The 20374-nt window shown below is 42.3% G+C and overlaps 1 protein-coding gene across 2 annotated transcripts in view; it reads right to left on the minus strand.

The window, feature by feature from the left end:
- mdn1 (midasin AAA ATPase 1) overlaps positions 1 to 20374 on the minus strand; it is a 194309-nt gene that overhangs the window by 122123 nt on the left and 51812 nt on the right. For both annotated transcript variants that reach the window (XM_062044455.1, XM_062044454.1), the window contains exons 27-34: positions 17020 to 17161; positions 16813 to 16947; positions 16556 to 16691; positions 14769 to 14901; positions 13423 to 13553; positions 950 to 1088; positions 648 to 762; positions 20 to 247 (exon numbers count right to left, since the gene is read on the minus strand). In XM_062044455.1, coding sequence (XP_061900439.1) covers positions 20 to 247; positions 648 to 762; positions 950 to 1088; positions 13423 to 13553; positions 14769 to 14901; positions 16556 to 16691; positions 16813 to 16947; positions 17020 to 17161 — 1159 coding nt within the window. The remainder of the gene's footprint in view (positions 1 to 19; positions 248 to 647; positions 763 to 949; positions 1089 to 13422; positions 13554 to 14768; positions 14902 to 16555; positions 16692 to 16812; positions 16948 to 17019; positions 17162 to 20374) is intronic.

Raw genomic sequence — 20374 nt, forward strand, 5'->3', positions numbered from 1 at the left:
TGGAAAATAATTAGCTCACCTGAACCAATACCATCTATATAAACCAGACACGCAGCATGGATGAGAGCTTTAACAATGTCAAGTTTGTGGTCCCACTCTGCACATTCTTCACCATCCCGCTTGCACATGACATTGATGAAGCTAACCCACGAAAGAATGTCTCTGACGCTAAGGATGCAGCGTCGGCCAAAATCCTGAAGGGTCAGCCATTCTATAAAATCCAGAATCAGGTCGGCAATATCACCACCTGTGTTTGAGAGTAGGAAAGAACAACATCTTTAATAACATTTACGTATTAAAATAACAATAATAAAAAAGAGAGACGACCATTTCTGTCCCCAGTAGCTATGGTGAATTGCAGAGTAAGTGCTCCACTGACCATGGCTTTTTAAAATGATCTTAACTCAGAGTTAACATTTTCAGGGTTGATCGAACTAACTAACATCAGCTGTTCTGACACCCGATACCCAAGAGTTTCCCATCTGAGGGTAAGTCAACTCAAACTTAAGGTTTAGAATCAGAGTTTGTTGAACCTCCCACATGGAATACCCCCAGACCTGTTAAACCAGCTAAATTCAGTCTGGACTTGACACTTTTTAAAATGGCAATACGCATTGGCAATAGTCTATGTTTTTAAGCTATTTTACCATCTAGTGATAGCCCAGGGCGCAGATTGTGTTGGATGATCCGACGAAGGTCAGTCCGCCCATTGCTTTGAGGACACCAGATCTCAGTGAAACGGTTCCTGAGGGCAGGAGAAAGCTGTCCAAAAGGAAAAAGTCAGAAAATACATCAAAACGATGGAGTAAACATGGAAAATAAAGATACAACTGACATTCATACAAATCAAATTCAGTCCATTTGATACCTGTTAATCGCAAGGTGAGCAGGTACATTTTTAAACGTTCTGTTACAAATACACACACACAAAAAGTATTGTTGAATTCACCTCCTTCTTGCCAAAATCTCCTCCAGGGTTCATGGTGGCAACCAAACGAAAACCTTCAGCAGCTCCGATGAGCTCCACGTAATTATCGTCACCACTGCCTTTCTCCGCCAGTACAAGTGACTTCTCGGTCTCTAGAACACTGACAACAAACAACTTTTATCGATCTGTGTTTTGCGCAGAGAAAAACAGGTTTCTTAATTTTGTCAAACTGCTGCACCCCCTGAAGTCATCAGATGTCTCTCCTCACATAATAAGAAGTCCTGTTTGAAAAGTGTGGTTCCACACCTGCCTCAAGATAATTTGTGTTGTGAATTGCCAATACATAAATAAAACGGACTTGACATAAAACCTTTGAAATCATTTCCTCGTCCGGTCTTAATGTGTAACTGGGTATTTAGTCCCTCCAGGATTTCACAGGCTTTTTTTTGTTGTCACAGCTTCTGAATTTCATGCAGCTTTTTCAGAAAGTTTTTGCAAAAGTTGTTATGTGTTGAAGATATTTTTTTTCCTAAAACATTGAATCAACGTATTTTGTGAAATGGTTTCACTGCCTTCAGTGTTAATTGTAACCTTAATCTTAAATAGCACATGATTTCAACAAATATTGGAAAACAAATACTGTATTGATATTTTACCTGTTTTATACCAGACTTAAAAGTAGACACGAGATGGCTGTAAAAATCACATACGCAGAGGTCATTGTCAAAGTACTGTAATGTTTTAACTAACTACATTAACTGATAATAGTAGTAATTGATTATAACTATAAGAAGAAAAACCACCAGAGGCTTCCTTAATGTCCGCTGTCTGTCGTACATTCTCTGTTTATGTTTTACGCTTGAAAGGTGTTTGTCCATCTTACACATTCATTTATGTTCCAACACATTTACCCTCGCACATTAAGTGCATTTGTGAACTGTTAAATTGTGATCAATAGGGGTAATTTTTGTGGGTAAATAAAGACAATACATTGTCTGATGCACCTGAACACATCATCAGTGATGTTCCTGGGGTCGTAAGGTGTGTTGTGTCTTTCAAACATCATACACCCTCTCCCAGGTGACCCAACAGCAAAAAAACATGGCTTGTGTTCAGGTGGCACTTGTTTGTCCTCCCAATGGTTCTCTTTTCCGGATCCAGAGCTATCTCAAGGTTTTCTTATCTATTTTGGGGATGATATGGATGGTTCTGCTCCTTGGTTTTCCTGTAATGCCCAGGGCTCTCAGAGCTTTGTGGAGGTAGTGCCCCAGAAATTCTCTGCTGCCTTCCAGTCCTCTTCCTTTCATCGGCATCCCCGAAGCGGTCCTCCCCTGGCACATTCTGATGTTCTTGTTGTTTTCTGAGACTAGTAGGATATCTGCCCTCAGGGTGGTGCTGACAATGTTCTGGGGGAATCACAGCTGCTTCTCCAGGTCTACAGCGAGCTGCTAGTCTTGGGCAGTTGCCAGGATCCCTGCTGGTGCTTTCTTGCAAACTGCTTTTGGCTCACATGTCAACATCTGTCATGTAAATGCTGCCTCTTTGCAAATGAGAATCTGCTTTTAATTCCCTTACCCTGGATGAATAAAAGTTTAATAAATATATAAACACATGTAAACTAGGACGTGAGGACGCAGATGTGTCATTGAAGGCTCAGCGCTGTAAACGAACCAGAAGTAAATGAGAGCTAGGTGGGAGGATTACAATTGTGTCCTTTCACCAAACAGCCACTCAGAGACAAATTTGATTGCCGTTGGACTTCCGGTTTGGGCAAGATGGAGTAGACACGTGTTGAGTCTCCCTCCCACAACTTTTTACATTGCCACTCTTTTAAAACTCCATAAACAAAGACAGCGAGCGGGTGAATATATTACTCCGGAGTTGCAACCGGCAAGAAATGCCAACTGACTCGACGAAGCGGAACGCCAGAGATACCGGGGCCGGACCTAGCTCTTCCGACGGAGGTGCCGGTGAAGTCAGCATGTCGGTTATAGCTAGTCTTCTGGAAGAATACCGCCAGGCCCTCTCCACGGACTTCAGGACAGCAATTTCTACACTCGAGACAAAGATTGATAAGGTACACACCAAGGTCTCTGAACACTCTCAGAAAATTACCTCACTCGAAGAAAATGCTACTTTGCAAGACGAACGCCTGCTAGCATTGGAAGCAACATGCGCTAAGCTAACGGAGTTCGAGGCTAAGCTACGGGCTAAAGTTAGCGACCTCGAATCCCGGAGTCGACGAAATAACATCTGAGTGGTCGGCATACCAGAGTCCGTGGAGGGGCCACGTCCAACTACCTTTTTTGCGGAACTACTGAAGGAGATTTTTGACGAGGATTTCTTTGATTCACCGCCGGAGTGCGACCGGGCCCATCGAACACTCGCTAGCAAGCCGAAGCCAGACCAGAGACAGAGGCCCGTTCTGATACGGCTACACAAGTACCAGGTGAAGGAGAGAATTATCCGCGAGGCCAGGGCCAGGAGAGGCAAGCTACAATACCGAGGGTACCCCGTCGCCATCTTCGAGGACTACGCACCTGAAGTGGTGGAACAACGCCAAAAATACCGCGATGTGATGTCGGAGCTCTACCAAATGGGCCTACGACCAGCATTACTGTTCCCGGCCAGGCTTGTCATAGTAACGAAGGATGGTGGTAAGAAGAGACTCGGATCGGTTACAGAGGCTGAGGACTTCTTGACATCAATCCGCACGCAAGATACCTGATGGGCTGGGATGGCTATTTACCACTACAATACGGCTGGACATGACAACAATTTGCACCTGGACTGTGCAGCTCCTGGAATAAAAATTGTAAGTTCAAACTTTTTCAGAGGCCTGACTTATGACAACTTTGCATTCACTGTGGACATTGTGGGCCTTTGTTTGTTTTGCTGTTCTAAGCCCTGACCACCATTTTAGACGTGTGCTCATAATAGGAAGCAATGTTTGAGTGTTGCAATTTACACACTGGCTAACGGTGGTCACATAATTTCCAACATGGATGGTCGTAACTATTTTTGTTCTGTTTGTTTGTTCCGCTCTGTACCGGGCGCTCTTTCTTCTTTTTCCTGAGGGGCCAAGCTATTTGTAACACATTTTGATTATGCATCCTAATTTGTTTTAATCTGAACTACCGTAATTTCCAGACTATAAACCGCTACTTTTTCCCCTCGTTCTGGTCCCTGCGGCTTATACAACGGTGCGGCTTATTTACGGCCTGTTCTTCTCCGACACCGACGAAGAGGATTTCGGTGGTTTTAGTACGCAGGAGGAAGACGATGACACCATGATTAAAGACTGACTTTTCATATACCGGTAGGCTGGTTATTTTGATAAAGTACAGGCGAGCACTTTGTATTACTTTGCACCGTTGTATTATTTGTACTCTGCACGAATGCTGTTCGCCATGTCAAAGATGTGAAAGTTTGATTGAATGATTGAAAGATTTATTGTTAATAAATGGGACGCTTTGCGTTCCCAAACAGTCATCTCTGTCCCGACAATCCCCTCCAAGGTAGCAGGAACCCCTATATACTACGGTAATTTCACATCAAAACCCTGCGGCTTATAGTCGGGTGCGGCTTATATGTGGAGCAATCTGTATTTTCCCCTAAATTTAGCTGGTGCGGCTTATAGTCAGGTGCGGCTTATAGTCCGGAAATTACGGTAGTCATTCGTATGCACATTGTGAGGCACTCCTTGGTCCAAAAAACATCACTAAAGCTACTGGTGCAGTGCACTGTACATTTTGGTATGTGCCTTGTTTGTTTATTTCGGTTTAATATTTCCTATATTACTGTACACTCAGTTTGGGACGCGTCTCATGAATGTAGGCTCACTTTAAATTCTTATTTCGCTTTATGGAGTTCATTACTGCTACTGTAAGGGAGGAGACTCCGGAAGTTAACATTAGTCAAGTTAGGCTAAGTAAGAGCGAGAGAGCTCAGATAAGGTTCTTATTTAGGGTGGGTAGTAAGGGTAATTGCATTCTAATCTGTTGGGGTTTGTTGAAATGTGTCTTTCTGTCATTACTAGTTTGGTGTTTTGTACTATTTTGTTATTTTTATTTTTGTGCTGCTATGTCTTCCCTCTCTCCCTGCCGTCCCTCCCCGTGGGGTCTAAGGCGTGTCACACAGATTTACTGTTGGGGTCTAATAGATGGCGGATGCTGGTAGGATGACGAGTGGCGGAGTGCGTATCATCTCTTGGAACACCAAGGGCATGAACAACGCTGTCAAAATTGGTAAAGTCTTAACTCGGCTGCAGCATCTCAAAGGGGACATTATGTTTCTGCAAGAAACACACCTGAAGACATCAGAAATTCTCCGTATTAAGAGGTCTTGGATGAGCCACTTATTCCATTCCAAATTTTCTGCTAGGGCTAGAGGTTCGGCCATAATTATCCATAAGCGTGTTATGTTTGAGCCAGCAGACGTTATAGAAGATAATGAAGGTCGCTATGTTGTGGTTTCGGGCACGTTACAGAACACACCAGTAATTTTAGTCTCTGTGTATGCACCTAACTGGGATGATGACACTTTTTTCACAAGACTGTTTGCTAGGATCCCCAACGTCGATAGCCACCGCATAATCGTAGGCGGGGATTTTAACTTAGTCCAAGATGCGATTCTTGATCGATCCTCCCATACTCGAAATACACTATCCAAAGCAGCAGAGGCTGTGTCATCTTATGTAAACCAAGTAGGACTTTCAGATCCCTGGAGATTCAGGAACCCGCATGGGAAGGCATTTTCATTCTTCTCGCACGTTCACCATTCGTTTTCCCGTATTGACTTCTTTTTAATAGATAACAATCTCTTGCATTGTATTAATGCATGCGACTACCACCCGATAGCCGTCTCTGACCACACGGCAATCTCAGTCGACATTAAATTTCCGCAAGGTGTAACCGGCCGCACAATGTGGAGGTTCAGCTCTCACTTGCTCTCGGACATTAAGTTCAAAGATTTTGTTGAAACAGAAATTCGTACCTATATTGAGTTTAATGTCACCCCTGACATTGAAAATAGCATTTTGTGGTGTAGTAGAATTTCTGACCTTTGACCTATAGTTCATGTCTGTCAAAAATGTATGCTCATTTTGATTTCTCTTCCTCTTCTGTGGGACAAAAGTGAACTTTAAGTCGTGCCAACCTGTCTAACTGAATGTGTTGAGTTCCCAGTTATTCACTTCCCATGAGGATGCAAGCAGCAAGGCCAGAGAGAAGATAGGGATAGCGACTAGACCAGGGGAAAATGGCTGGTATAAGTGGGTTCAATATGCTGGTCAGGTTAATGGTAAAACGGACTGCTACATATGTACCAAGGCCAAAGTTGAACGGTTGTTTGTGACAAACACGATTTATAGCTGGAAGAGGTGTGCTGAAGAGGCTGCCAGACAGAGAGGGAGGGTCCGACCATTGTGCAACGCAGAGTGTTTACTGTTAATAGGGACGCCCAGATATAGGTATTATGGAAGACACAAAGGAAACGGTACATCAAAAACAAACCAGTGTAAGGAGACAGACGAAAGAATAAGCATGACTAGCGCTGAAATGGGTATGCCAAGGGGGATGCCTCTGATAGCGGTAGGGTTGTTTGAATGTTTTGAAAAAACTGGAAATGTGCATGTGGGAAGAGTGGAAGATGCGAGATGCAACTTTTTGTGGAGAGTAGATGGAAATTGTACTAAGCCAATCTTCAAAGGGGCTACTCAAGTCAAGGGGGCCTCAATAGAACCAGTCTTTGTGCCTTTTTGTCTTTATCATGAGCAGACGTTGGCTCTGGCTGATCATTATTGGTGGTGTGGGGAGCAACAACTGTTTCCTGTTCTTCCTGTAGGTTGGGCAGGCAGATGTGCCAGGGTGCAGATAGTGCAGGAAGTAGTAATACTGCCTGCAGATAGTGGCAACAACAGCACTGGAAACAGGGTGAAGAGACAATATGCTCCAGATGATAGGGTGTATTTAGATGCCATAGGTCAGCCTAGAGGTATTCCAGATAAGTACAAGGCCAGACATGAGATTAGATCAGGATTTGAGTCTATTTTGCCATGGATAACTGCAAATAAAAACACGGAATGGATCAATTACATTTATTATAATCAGCAGCGTTTCATAAATTATACTGAGGATGCATTAAGTTCCCTAGGTGAGCAAGTGAGTGCAAACAGTGCGGTGGCGTGGCAGAACAGACAAGCGCTGGACTGGTTGTTGGCTGAGAAAGGTGGAGTTTGTGCACTCATTGGTGAATATTGCTGCACATATATTCCAGGGCACACAGCTCCAGAGGGGGCATTTACCAAGGCTATGAGGAAGCTCAGGACTCTCAGGTCAGAGGTAAAGGAAAATGCAGGAAAAGATATTGCTCCAAGTTGGTCGAGTTGGTTTGAGAATTTAATGGGAGGATGGAGACAGGGTGTAGTAAGGCTAGTAGTGGCAGCCCTTGGTTGTATTATGATGATGGGATTTCTACTCTGTTGTTGTGGTCCAGCTTTAAAGTCATTGTTAGTCAGGAGAGTAGAGAGGCAGATGGTTGTTTTTACTAATGAACCACGCAGGATCCCAGACATGTACCCGATGCCGGACGGGGAGGATTCTGAAGAGGAGAGAGACCACCTGTCCAGTGATGACGAGAACGACTAAGGTTTTTCCAGAAAGAAAAGTGCTAAAAATAATAATACCTTTGATTAATTAAACAATTTGGGTCTAAAGTAAATTATAAAGGTATGGCTGTTAAAATCTTGGTTATTTTTACGAATGATGACAGATGTGAACAAGAGCATGTATGGTCTTTGTGTGATGATGTAAATAAGGTGTGGTTGTATGGTAAGTAGGTGTCCATGAAGGGGCATTTGGTGACTTTTCTTATAATTGAATACATGATACAGTATGATTATTTTTGATTAATTATTGATTATTATGAATGTATATATTTATTATGATTAATTAGTGTCATAATTTTATTGCTTGATTTGTGGATCCCCTTAATTTAGGTAGCCAGGGACTACAGATGGAAAGTAGCTATTTAGATATAATCTAGTACAAAACATAACTGTTTCTGAACTTAATGTTTCTGTGCATAGTCCCATCATAGATAGACTAAATTAAATACAACTATTTAGTGAATTATTGAGGCCACAATAATTCACTAGGTGTTGTAAAATATCAAAGTACTATTGCAAAAGCGAACAGTGACCTCAAACATGACCTGTCCTCCGCCTCTGTTCTTGCTGCACTTGACTATCAGCTGTCTTTTCTTTTTCTTGGATGTTTCTGAAACTACTAATACTACTACTACTATTACTATTACTGCGACTAACACTGTCCCTGTGAGAGGGACAGAGGGGGGAGGTGAGTTTGGATTGGGTCAAGTTTGAGCGTGTTGAGGTTTTATTTAATCGATATGATCAATCCGGTACAAGGATAAAGGAACGTAATGATTTAGATTGACAATTGCAGTGGTTGGCGGAAGCAACCCCACCCTCAAAGGAGGGTGCCAATTCAGTAATTAAATATTTTGTGAATGATCTAATATCCCGACATGGTTTCCCCAAAAAGATTAGGTCAAACAACGGCACCTATTTTGAGAAAACAGGTTATCATCTTCAGTCACAAGATCAGCACTTCTCAGGACCAGCAGCTTCCTAGGAAGGTGGAAAGACCATGAGACCAAAATGGTAAGTTTGCAAAATGTAGAATATTGTGTGCCAGTTCCTCTGTGCAGATTTGAGGATGAAAGCAGCCACTCCAGATTCCCTTGCACTCGCTAAGAGGGGCACGGTCAAAGCCAATCCAGGACCAACACCCGATACCCGACTGGAAGGAACCGAGAGGAGAGACAACACCTTGCCAGTGATGACGAGAACAACTAACGTAGCCAGGAGCGATGCGTCCATCGGGACTCCAGCAGCCCTGGAAGGAGGTGTCGGGAGTGCCGAAGCGGCGAGGAGGCGTTGAAGCAAGCCGAGGGCCTGGACCAAAGCCCCAACGCCCCATACTTTGCCCCGCCTTCCCCAAAGCCCCATACTTTTCCCCAATTTCGGCCAGCACGGACATGCCATTAAACAGTCTGCCCAATGGACTGAACCACACCCCAAGAACAGACAGAGACAGACTGTTTGAGTGGATCTCTTTCTTCACCAAGGCAGCCAAAAGCCCAACGAGGTGTCGGCAGGCCACCAGCCTGAGGCACCACTGAGCCATCCATACGAGCACTAATCGAACATGGACTCATACGAAATTCAGTTGTGTGTACAAAATCAATTGGTAACTACATTCATTGCAAATGCCGGGAAAAATAATAATGCAACAGCTTACAGTCATAAGTCTATATTAATTCTAAACCAGATCTTGTTTGATTCATTATTAATGTGAAAATACATCTTGAATAAGCATATATATATTCATCTAATTATGTTCATGATCAAAGTATTTTGGTATTACGTTACTAACTCAAAGGGTAGGCCACTAATTGTGTTCTGTGAGATGGTTTTACTGCAGGCTGGTAACAGCGATCGCTCTGAAGGAGGGTCATAGACGGAATTTTTGCCTCGTATAAAAACATTGAGGTTTTTGCCTCTATCTGCGGTAGAGATTTAATTTAGTGGTCTACATCAGAAATTGTTTTGGTCCAGGGTCTTAAGACCCTGGAAGGCGGGTATGTAGTAGAATTTCTGACCTTTGACCTATAGTTCATGTCTGTCAAAAATGTATGCTCATTTTGATTTCTCTTCCTCTTCTGTGGGACAAAAGTGAACTTTAAGTCGTGCCAACCTGTCTAACTGAATGTGTTGACTGTCTAAAATATTCGAGTTGTTATGGAACAGATAGGGAAAACAAAATAAGACATTGACGTACTAACAAGAGAGATAAGAAAGGGATAAAGCCAAACGAAGACAGTGTTTTGGGCACCATTTTCTTTGTCATGGTGACGGGCGCGCCCGGGGGGAAACTTTCTGTGTGCTAGACAACTCAACCCAACCATTGTACCATTTGATTATGAGTAAAATAAAACTCTTGTGTTAAATCTACTTTGGTTCTCATTGACAACCTGGACTTTCCACTACAGTGGGAAGCACTTAAGGCTACTGTCCGAGGACAGGTGATCGCTTATATTTCCAGGATGAGGAGGACTGAGAGGGCTAGGCTGACGGAAATTGCTAAAGAACTCCTCGACCTCGACAATGTATACGCTGTTTGTCCATCTCCAACCCTGTATAAAAAACGTATTCTGCTACATTCGGAACATGACCTGCTTATGACGCACATAGTAGAAAGACAACTGCGACAATCCAAACAATGCTTCTATGAACATGGAGACAAGACCGGCCGACTTTTAGCTCAACGGGCCAGGGCTGCTTGCGCATCGCGGTCGATTCCCAAAATTAGACTACCCGATGGTAGTTATACTTCTGATCCAGTTGATATTAATAAGTGTTTTTCTGAATTTTACATTAAATTATACACTTCTGAATGTTCTCCTGTCTCCGTGATTTGCCCTAACCCCCTCGATTCATTAACATATCCTTGCATTGATGTAAACATTGCCAGGGAGCTGGGTAGACCCATTTCCTCGTCAGAGATACAGGAGGCAATTCGATCTATGCAAAATGGAAAGTCGCCCGGCCCTGATGGCTTCACAGTTGAATTTTACAAGGCTTACTCATTGCTGTTATCCCCAATTTTAGCAAGAATGTTCAATGATTCCTTCAACGCCGGCCACTTACCAGGGACTCTGTCAGAGGCTTCCATTTCATTACTTCTTAAGAAAGACAGGGATGCTACCTCTTGTGGTAACTACAGACCGATCTCACTTTTGAACGTGGACTGCAAGATTCTGGCGAAAGTTCTCTCTATACGTCTTCAAACCGTGATGCCCTCAATAATTTTGGCCGATCAGACAAGATTCACGCCGGGGAGGCATCCATTCTTCAATACCAGAAGATTATTGAACATAGTTCTCTCTCCGCCATCTGATACTCCGGAGGTTGTGGTGGCGCTGGATGCGGAGAAGGCGTTCGATAGGGTGGAGTGGGGCTATTTATTTTTTATTATGGAGAAATTTGGTTTTGATACTAAATTTATTTCTTGGGTTAGAGTCCTGTACGAGACTCCGCTTGCCTCCGTACATACTAACGGCATCCGTTCAGCCTACTTCCCTCTCCAGCATGGGACCCGGCAGGGATGTCCGCTTTCACCCTTGCTGTTTAATATAGCCATTGAACCGCTTGCTATTTGGCTTAAGAATTCGGAGGAATTTAAGGGCATCACTCGTTTTGGTCGGGTTCATAAGCTCTCCCTATATGCTGATGATCTTCTGTTGTTCGTTTCGGACCCATCGTCCTCGCTTCCCCATATACTATCGATTCTAGATCAGTTCGGTCGTTTGTCAGGGTACAAACTGAATATTCAGAAAAGCGAACTATTTTTTGTGAATAATTTGGCAAGGTCACTCCCGCGCTCACAATTCCCCTTTAGGATCTCGGAGGATGGTTTTAAATATCTGGGAGTGTTTGTCTCGAATTCTCCCACAGAGCTGTTTCGTAAAAACTTTCAAGCACTGTTAGACAGATGTAAATCGGACTTGTCCAGGTGGGCTGCCCTCCCCCTATCCCTGGTTGGCCGCATTAACCTCATAAAAATGATTTTACTTCCGAAATTTTTATATCTCTTTCAACACATCTCTATATGTCTCAACAAATCATTTTTTGTTGGCCTTGATCAACAACTTCTTGCTTTCATTTGGCAAAACAGGCCAGCCCGCCTTAGGAAAGCCATTCTACAGCTCCCTAAGACGGAGGGTGGTCTAGCACTTCCAAACTTTAGAAATTATTTTTGGGCCTGCAATATTAATAAACTTCTGTACTGGGTCCGCTGCGACTCCCCAGCCGCCTGTCCACCTTGGGCTCACATAGAGGTGGCATCGTCTAATGGTTCCCTGCACGCGGTGATTTGCTCACAGCTACCCTTATGTTCATTGGGGACCTCCCTAAACCCAGTTGTTAAAAATGCTATTAAAATTTGGACTCAATTTAGGAAACATCATGGCCTGCACAAAGCTTCCAGTGGTGCTCCGATTTTGAACAATCCCGCCTTTATCCCTGCCTGCTCTGATTCCGCGTTTCGCACCTGGTCGACTAACGGCCTTAAAATTCTCAACGACCTGTACCACGATGGAGTGTTCGCTTCCTTCGCTTCTCTGTCAACAAGATACAATATACCTAATACACATTTCTTTCGATACCTTCAAATAAGGCATTTTATTAAAAAACTATTTCCTCATTTTCCCAACCGCCCCCCAGAAGCAGAAATTGATTGGTTTCTCTCCTTTGACTCTGACAAACGACGTTTGATATCTGTAATATATAATGAAATCGGCCTTCTTAATCCACTTAACACTTCACCTGCCAGAGAATCCTGGGAGCATGACTTTGGGGCACCTATACCTGACGGGCGGTGGAGAGAAGCTTTGAGGCTGGTGCATTCATCATCTATATGCGCTAGGCATGGCCTAATACAATGTAAGATACTACATAAAGCACATTTCACTAATGCTAGACTGGCTAAAATACACCCCAACCACAGCGTTGCTTGTAACCGCTGTAGACAATCCCCAGCTGACCATTTGCATATGTTCTGGACGTGCCCAAAACTCTCAAGTTTTTGGTCGGCTATTTTTGACACTGTCGGGCAGGCCCTTGATAGGACAATAACACCTAGCCCGCTGACTGCCCTCTTTGGCGTTCCGCAGGTGGACGGTTTACCTGAAACCGCTCGTCATGTCATTGCTTTAACGACTCTGCTGGCTAGGCGTACAATTCTTTTTAAATGGAAGCTTGCGTCTCCGCCGAGCCATAACAGATGGATACAAGATGTCTTGCGGTGTCTGCAATTAGAGAAGCTTCGGTTCTCGCAGAAAGGATCTGTGGCATCTTTCCATAAAACTTGGGGCCCCCTCCTGGACCTTATTAGGGACAAGCTTGACATCACCCCAAGCGATTCGAGTAACACAACTTAGACAGAACTGACCGCTGAAGACCCCCCCCCCCCCCCCCCTCATTCCTTGTGTTTATTTACTTTTACGTTATATTTTATTGTATATCTTATGTATTATTTATTTATTTACTTTACCTTACTTACTCTTTATTTACCTTAATATAGTTTGTTAGATTGAAGCTAAGTTTGCATATATTCATGTGTGTCTATATTTGTTGTGGGCACTAGGCGACAATTACCTTGGGAATTAAGCGGGTGGGCATTGTAAGGGATGGGGTTTATTATGTTACATATTGAAAAATGTGCAGATACTTCAACTTGCTGTTGCCATGATCCATCATGCTGTATTGTCTGCAAAATTCAATAAAAATATTTGAAAAAAAATAAATAAATTTGATTGGCGTTAGGCTCATAATTCTTTGCAGTCCCAAAGTTTACCATACATAAAAATCAAAAACACGAATCACGTTTGTGTGTGTTTGCAATGTTGTCCACCTGTTCAGTCGCTCAAGGACCGAGTCGTCTGCCAAGGATATTTCGTCCAATAGGAGCACTCCACCCTGCTTCATGGCTAAAACCAAAGGGCCGTCATGCCACTCAAAAAGCCTGCATTCATCACCATCACCCTGCAACCATACACAGGACAGCAATTTGAATTGCTTTACTTGGAATGTATTTATTTATGATTACATTAAGTCATTCATGTTTCCATTAAATTTTATTGAAATTCAGATATTGGTGATGCTATAAGAAAAGTATTATAATTCCAGTAAATAATGAGTCAGACGTGAATTCAGCTACATTTTCTTGGTGTCGGATTGTCCATTTGGCAACAATAGCCACGTTTCCATCAAAATGTCCAGAAACTTTTATTACCAGGATAACCCTACTCTGGTTTGTTGCTGGGTAGCAACTGCGTGACCTACTGGCACTTGCAGAATTTAATTGGGGGGCAAAAAATTACCTCATGTTCATTTCGCAGCAGCTACACGGATTTTTGAGTATAATAAAGGTGAAGGCTGAATTATGATACACTTTTCACAAGATTCAAAGTATTCAACGTCAGCAAAGTGGCCTTTTCAAACTATCTGGTCGACCACACTTCCTTCTACACTCACAAGGAGTATAAGTACATAAGTATTGAGGTTCATCATTTCTTTCCATCTGGTGGGCACATGAATCAAACATTAATCAGTAATGAAAATGTTGGAATTATTTGTGCATCAGTAAGTAACGTATTTGATGGATGTTGATGGATTCCGTGTAATCTTTGTTTATCGGTGTTTAAAATCTATTATTGTTATAATTATTATTATACTGTGATGAAGAACAATGACATTTTTAATGATGTAACTTACAGCACTGTGATTGATGGGTGACCTGGGTCTGTTTTATAATATCTGAAGCAGAGGAAAAACAACTTCAATATTCAATCACTGCTTTTGTATTGCTCAAATAAGGGTTTTAACATTTTACTGTTTTTTGATGCGTTGACTTCAAGATTTTGTGCGGATCTGATGTTTTATTCTAGTTAATGGCTAAAACTGCATCTGTTAAAGTCCGTTAAAACAATGCATGATTTCAAAAAGCCACCTTTTTTGGTTATATATCTACCATTTGATTTGCCACAGTGATGCAATTAATTAAAATAAAAATACCTTGGGTTGAGGGTTATTTCAGGATTTTTTAAATGAGATTACAAAGAGATTAAAATCATAAACATACCCTCGTTCTTTTAAATAAATTACAGCAAACGTTCCAACAATATTTATCGATTTCTAGATACCAAATGTCATAATGATCCCTGGGGCCAACCCCATGCCTAAAGAAACAAACATTACCTGGGTGGATTGTCTGACAGGCCGCAAGCTTCCCAGGAAGTCTGATGTTTCCATGTGTAAATGACAGTTGACAGAGAAAAACTTCTGGCCAGCTAATGCTGCAAACAGCTGGCAGATTGTTGTTTTTCCACACCTGAGAACGTGAGGCAGAAAAGACATGACCAAGTCTTGCAAAAATGATAGGAGTGAGGATTCCACATCATTCTTGTATATAAATATGTATGCTTCAGCAGTTCAGAGATGTTATGGAAACTAGCTATCTATGTTCTCCGCACTTGTCCATGTTGTGTCGTGTATGTGCTGTTGAGCAGAGGTGACCAAACTGTCTTATAGTTGGACAAGACACTCCACTAATCTTGCTCCCAGTGCCACTCACACTGGTGTATAAATGTAAATCAAAGTTTGGTGGTGGTTGGAAAGACCGTAGGCTAAATTGACAGCCATGTTTCCGTCAGTCTATTGATTGATTGATTGAGACTTTTATTAGTAGGTTGCACAGTGAAGTACATATTCCGTACAATTGACCACTAAATGGTAACACCCGAATAAGTTTTTCAACTTGTTTAAGTCGGGGTCCACTTAAATTGATTCATGATACAGATATATACTATCATATATACTATCATCATAATACAGTCATCACACAAGATAATCACATTGAATTATTTACATTATTTACAATCGGGTGTGTGGAGGGAGGGGGGGGGGGGGTTGGGGAGGGGGATATGGACATCAAGTAGTGGACATAGAGAGAGAGAGAGAGAGAGAGATCAGAAGGCATAAGAAAAATAAAAAGTATCTGCATTTGATTGTTTACATTTGATTATTAGCAATCCGGGGAGGGTGTTAGTTTAGGGTTGTAGCTGCCTGGAGGTGAACTTTTATTGCGGTTTTGAAGGAGGATAGAGATGCCCTTTCTTTTATACCTGTTGGGAGCGCATTCCACATTGATGTGGCATAGAAAGAGAATGAGTTAAGACCTTTGTTAGTTCGGAATCTGGGTTTAACGTGGTTAGTGGAGCACCCCCTGGTGTTGTGGTTATGGCGGTCATTTACGTTAAGGAAGTAGTTTGACATGTACTTCGGTATCAGGGAGGTGTAGCGGATTTTATAGACTAGGCTCAGTGCAAGTTGTTTAACTCTGTCCTCCACCTTGAGCCAGCCCACTTTAGAGAAGTGGGTAGGAGTGAGGTGGGATCTGGGGTGGAGGTCTAGAAGTAACCTGACTAGCTTGTTCTGAGATGTTTGGAGTTTAGATTTGAGGGTTTTGGAGGTGCTAGGGTACCAGGAGGTGCATGCGTAATCGAAAAAGGGTTGAACGAGAGTTCCCGCCAGAATCCTCAAGGTGCTTTTGTTGACCAGAGAGGAAATTCTGTAGAGAAATCTCGTTCGTTGGTTAACCTTTTTGATTACCTTGGTTGCCATTTTATCCCAGGAAAGGTTAGCCTCTAGAATGGAACCTAGGTAGGTGACCTCATCTTTCCTGGTGATGACACTGTCACCTACTTTTAGCAGCTGTGGCTGCACATGTAGCTTACCACCATTTTTGGTGAGTCGGGAGGTGAATCAAAAATGGGTTCCCAGTTCTCACTGTAAAACGCTTTGAGTGTCTAGAAAAAAAGCTATATAAATTTAATCTATTATGTGTTAAACATAAAATATGCCAATAATAGTAAAGTAATGGAAATGTACAGAAATTGGCACTTAAACAAACACCTTATAAAATGAAATTAAACAAAATACGAAAATGCCCATTTAGGATCTTCCCCCAGACTGCCATGTCTTACCCAGTGTCTCCAACGAGCAACACAGACTCGCCAAATCGAAGCGCTCGTCCAACGAGCACAGCGAGCCGCCTCATGCTTTGTGTCCACACTACATGGCGAAAATCCTCTGGCACTGCAACACTGCCATCAACAGGACCTGCCAATCAGAGCATAGCCCAGCGTTTAAGGATCAACCAGTATGAAATATGGATAGAGAGGTGAATGTTAATTAAGTCAACTTGAAGTCATTTTTTCTACCACATGGTGGGACAACTTACTAAACTGGGTCGTGACCTGTTGTAAAGAGAACAATTTTTCTGGGTTCACAGTCCTCTTCAGGTACTTCTCCAGAATGGACAGGATGGTGGCCTCCTCCTCAGGCTTTCTAACACGTCCTGCCAGCAACATGTACCCTAACAAAGAAGGTGACTTGAATTAAGATTCTGGATGAGCGTGAGCATCAGAACAACATTACCAAGCCTTACCATCATCAGCCAAATGCTGCAACCAGTCCTGAGAGGCTTCCGTCTGCTCTTCCAGCCGGTAGCGATCGGCCCAGCGGAACAGATCCCTGAGAGTGATGAAGCCATGTTTGCCCGCAAACACAGTCGATCCTCTGCGCAAGGACTGTGGGGAAAAAACATAAGCCTTTTTCCCCCCTCACAATATCACATCGCATTCAATCCAAATTGGTAATTATTTTAAAGTATGTGACAATAAAAAAAAAAGTACAGCATAATGCAGCATACATCAGGGCTATTCACTGGCGGCCAGGGGGTCAAATCCACATTGAGTTCAATTTCAAACTTGGGAGACCAAACTTTTTGTAGCAAATTCCTAAAAACATTGCTGTGCTTCTGTTGTACAGAGCACTTGGACCACTGTAAACACATTGGCAGATCACGTTTGAATCTTGCTAGCAAACATAGAACACTGGGTTCCAAACTTGTGATTTACATAACTGATGCGTTCCTCAAGGCACTCCTTTAAGTTCTCTCCTTTTTTGGCAGTCACACATGTTTTTCTTAATGTGATTTATGTGTTGTTATAGCTTTTTTGCTTCAGATGCAGTCAGTAGTGCTTGTTCCACTTATTTAGTTATACTAGTAGTGTTCCTTCAAGGTTCCACTTTAAGTTCTCTCTTTTTTATCATTTTAGCTATTCAACTGGTGGCCCGCAAGTTCAGTTAAAAAAAACTTGTGAGAGGCTACCATTTTTGCAGTGGATTAATAAAAACACTAAAGTGCTGTCATCGAGATTATCTTTGACTCGCTTCATTGCAGAACATCCTTAAAAACATCAGAGCACTCCTGTATCTCTGACAAAATGGGAACAGCGTGGCGCAGTTGGGAGAGTGGCTGTGCCAGCAACCTGAGGGTTCCTGGTTCAATCCCCACCTTCTACCATCCTAGTCACGTCCATTGTGTCCTTGAGCAAAACACTTCACCTAGCTACGGATGGGTCCTGGTTAGCGCCTTGCATGACAGCTCCCGCCATCAGTGTGTGAATGTGTGTGAATGGGTGAATATGGAAATAGTGTCAAAGCGCTTTAAGTTCCTTAAAAAGGTAGAAAAGCGCTATACAAGTATCCCATCTAAAATAAATAGACCAAAATCAGATGTCTACTGTAGACATCATAATGTCTGTTGGTTTTCCAGAATATACCAAATAAGACTAATAGTGAAGGGAGTCCGTTCCTCTGGTCTTTAGCTTTTAATGGACATTTGGCCCTCAAAACAATTTAGTTGAATATCCCTGGTGCACAAGTGTGTGGCTACAGAAGTAAGTTTTAACAACAATCCGGCCTCAAAACTTGCAGCAAGGTGAACACAACTAAATAATGATTGCAAGTCATTACTGGAATTACAACAGGCAAGTAGTGAGGTTTCGGCCTGCGGAGCCGTGCATCACTACGAGCCGTTTTCGAAGGAGATGGAGGCGACCATACAACAGACGCCGTTGCATGCTAGCCTGTTGACAAGGTAAAGGCTAGATTCTGATTCCATCTGTTCCAGCTATCATCGTTTACTATATTTCATTAGTGGTGAGTACCTGTACATTGCATCAATAAAATGTGTTTAATATGTTTGTGAGGCATATTATAGATCTTAAACCGAGATTATGCTTCTATGAATTTAGTTTGTTAACTACTTTTGTCAAGGGAGAACAATGACAAAAAGAGACAAGGAGCTGAGGGGTGAATCTAATATAATCTAACCTAGTAATTAAAACAATCACTTTTATTGTACAAACCCCGTTTCCAAATGAAATTGTGTTAGATGTAAATATAAACGGAATACAATGATTTGCAAATCATTTTCAACCCATATTCAGTTGAATATGCTACAAAGACAACATATTTGATGTTCAAACTGATACATTTTTTTTTTTTGCAAATAATCATTAACTTTAGAATTTGATGCCAGCAACACGTGCCAAAGAAGTTGGGAAAGGCGGCAATAAATACTGATGAAGTTGAGGAATGCTCATCAAACACTTATTTGGAACATCCCACAGGTGAACAGGCAAATTGGGAACAGGTGGGTGCCATGATTGGGTATAAAAGTAGATTCCATGAAATTCTCAGTCATTCACAAACAAGGATGGGGCGAGGGTCACCACTTTGTCAACAAATGCGTGAGCAAATTGTTGAACAGTTTAAGAACAACATTTCTCAACCAGCTATTGCAAGGAATTTAGGGATTTCACCATCTACGGTCCGTAATATCATCAAAGGGTTCAGAGAATCTGGAGAAATCACTGCACGTAAGCAGCTAAGCCCGTGACCTTCGATCCCTCGGGCTGTACTGCATCAACAAGCAACATCAGTGTGTAAAGGATATCACCACATGTGCTCAGGAACACTTCAGAAACCCACTGTCAGTAACTACAGTTGGTCGCTAGACATGCCCAAGACATGGGTAACTTACACATCTGTGAAGGCGCCATTAATGCTGAAAGGTACATATGGTTTTGGAGCAACATATGTTGCCATCCAAGCAACGTTACCATGGACGCCCCTGCTTATTTCAGCAAGACAATGCCAAGCCACGTGTTACATCAACGTGGCTTCATAGTAAAAGAGTGCGGGTACTAGACTGGCCTGCCTGTAGTCCAGACCTGTCTCCCGTTGAAAATGTGTGGCGCATTATGAAGCCTAAAATACCACAACGGAGACCCCGGACTGTTGAACAACTTAAGCTGTACATCAAGCAAGAATGGGAAAGAATTCCACCTGAGAAGCTTAAAAAAATGTGTCTCCTCAGTTCCCAAACGTTTACTGAGTGTTGTTAAAAGGAAAGGCCATCTAACACAGTAGTGAACATGCCCTTTCCCAACTACTTTAGCACGTGTTGCAGCCATGAAATTCTAAGTTAATTATTATTTAAAAAAAAAAAAAAAAGTTTATGAGTTTGAACATCAAATATCTTGTCTTTGTAGTGCATTCAACTGAATATGGGTTGAAAAGGATTTGCAAATCATTGTATTTCGTTTATTTTTACATCTAACACAATTTCCCAACTCATATGGAAACAGGGTTTGTAAATGTCGATCTGAAATCGGAGGAGAACGTCAACATCAAGCTAACAGGAAGTTCTAGATAGGGGAGAGCGAGGCTGCAGCAGTCGTATGTGGCGACTTTGTCCCACACGCCATCAGACTGTACAACTCCTCTCTGGGGGAGGGGGGTACGAGGATGACAGGGGATGCAAAACAATTTTTTAAAAGTGCAATACATTTTCATAACACGGTCACTACTGCCTAGTTTCTCTTGTTATATTCTTATTTTTACTGTTATATTTTTATTCTTATTGTTATATTTTCTGTTTTATTTCCATT

The sequence above is a fragment of the Entelurus aequoreus genome, linkage group LG04 (assembly GCF_033978785.1).
Source record: "Entelurus aequoreus isolate RoL-2023_Sb linkage group LG04, RoL_Eaeq_v1.1, whole genome shotgun sequence".
In the NCBI taxonomy this organism is placed as follows: Eukaryota; Metazoa; Chordata; class Actinopteri; order Syngnathiformes; family Syngnathidae; genus Entelurus; species Entelurus aequoreus.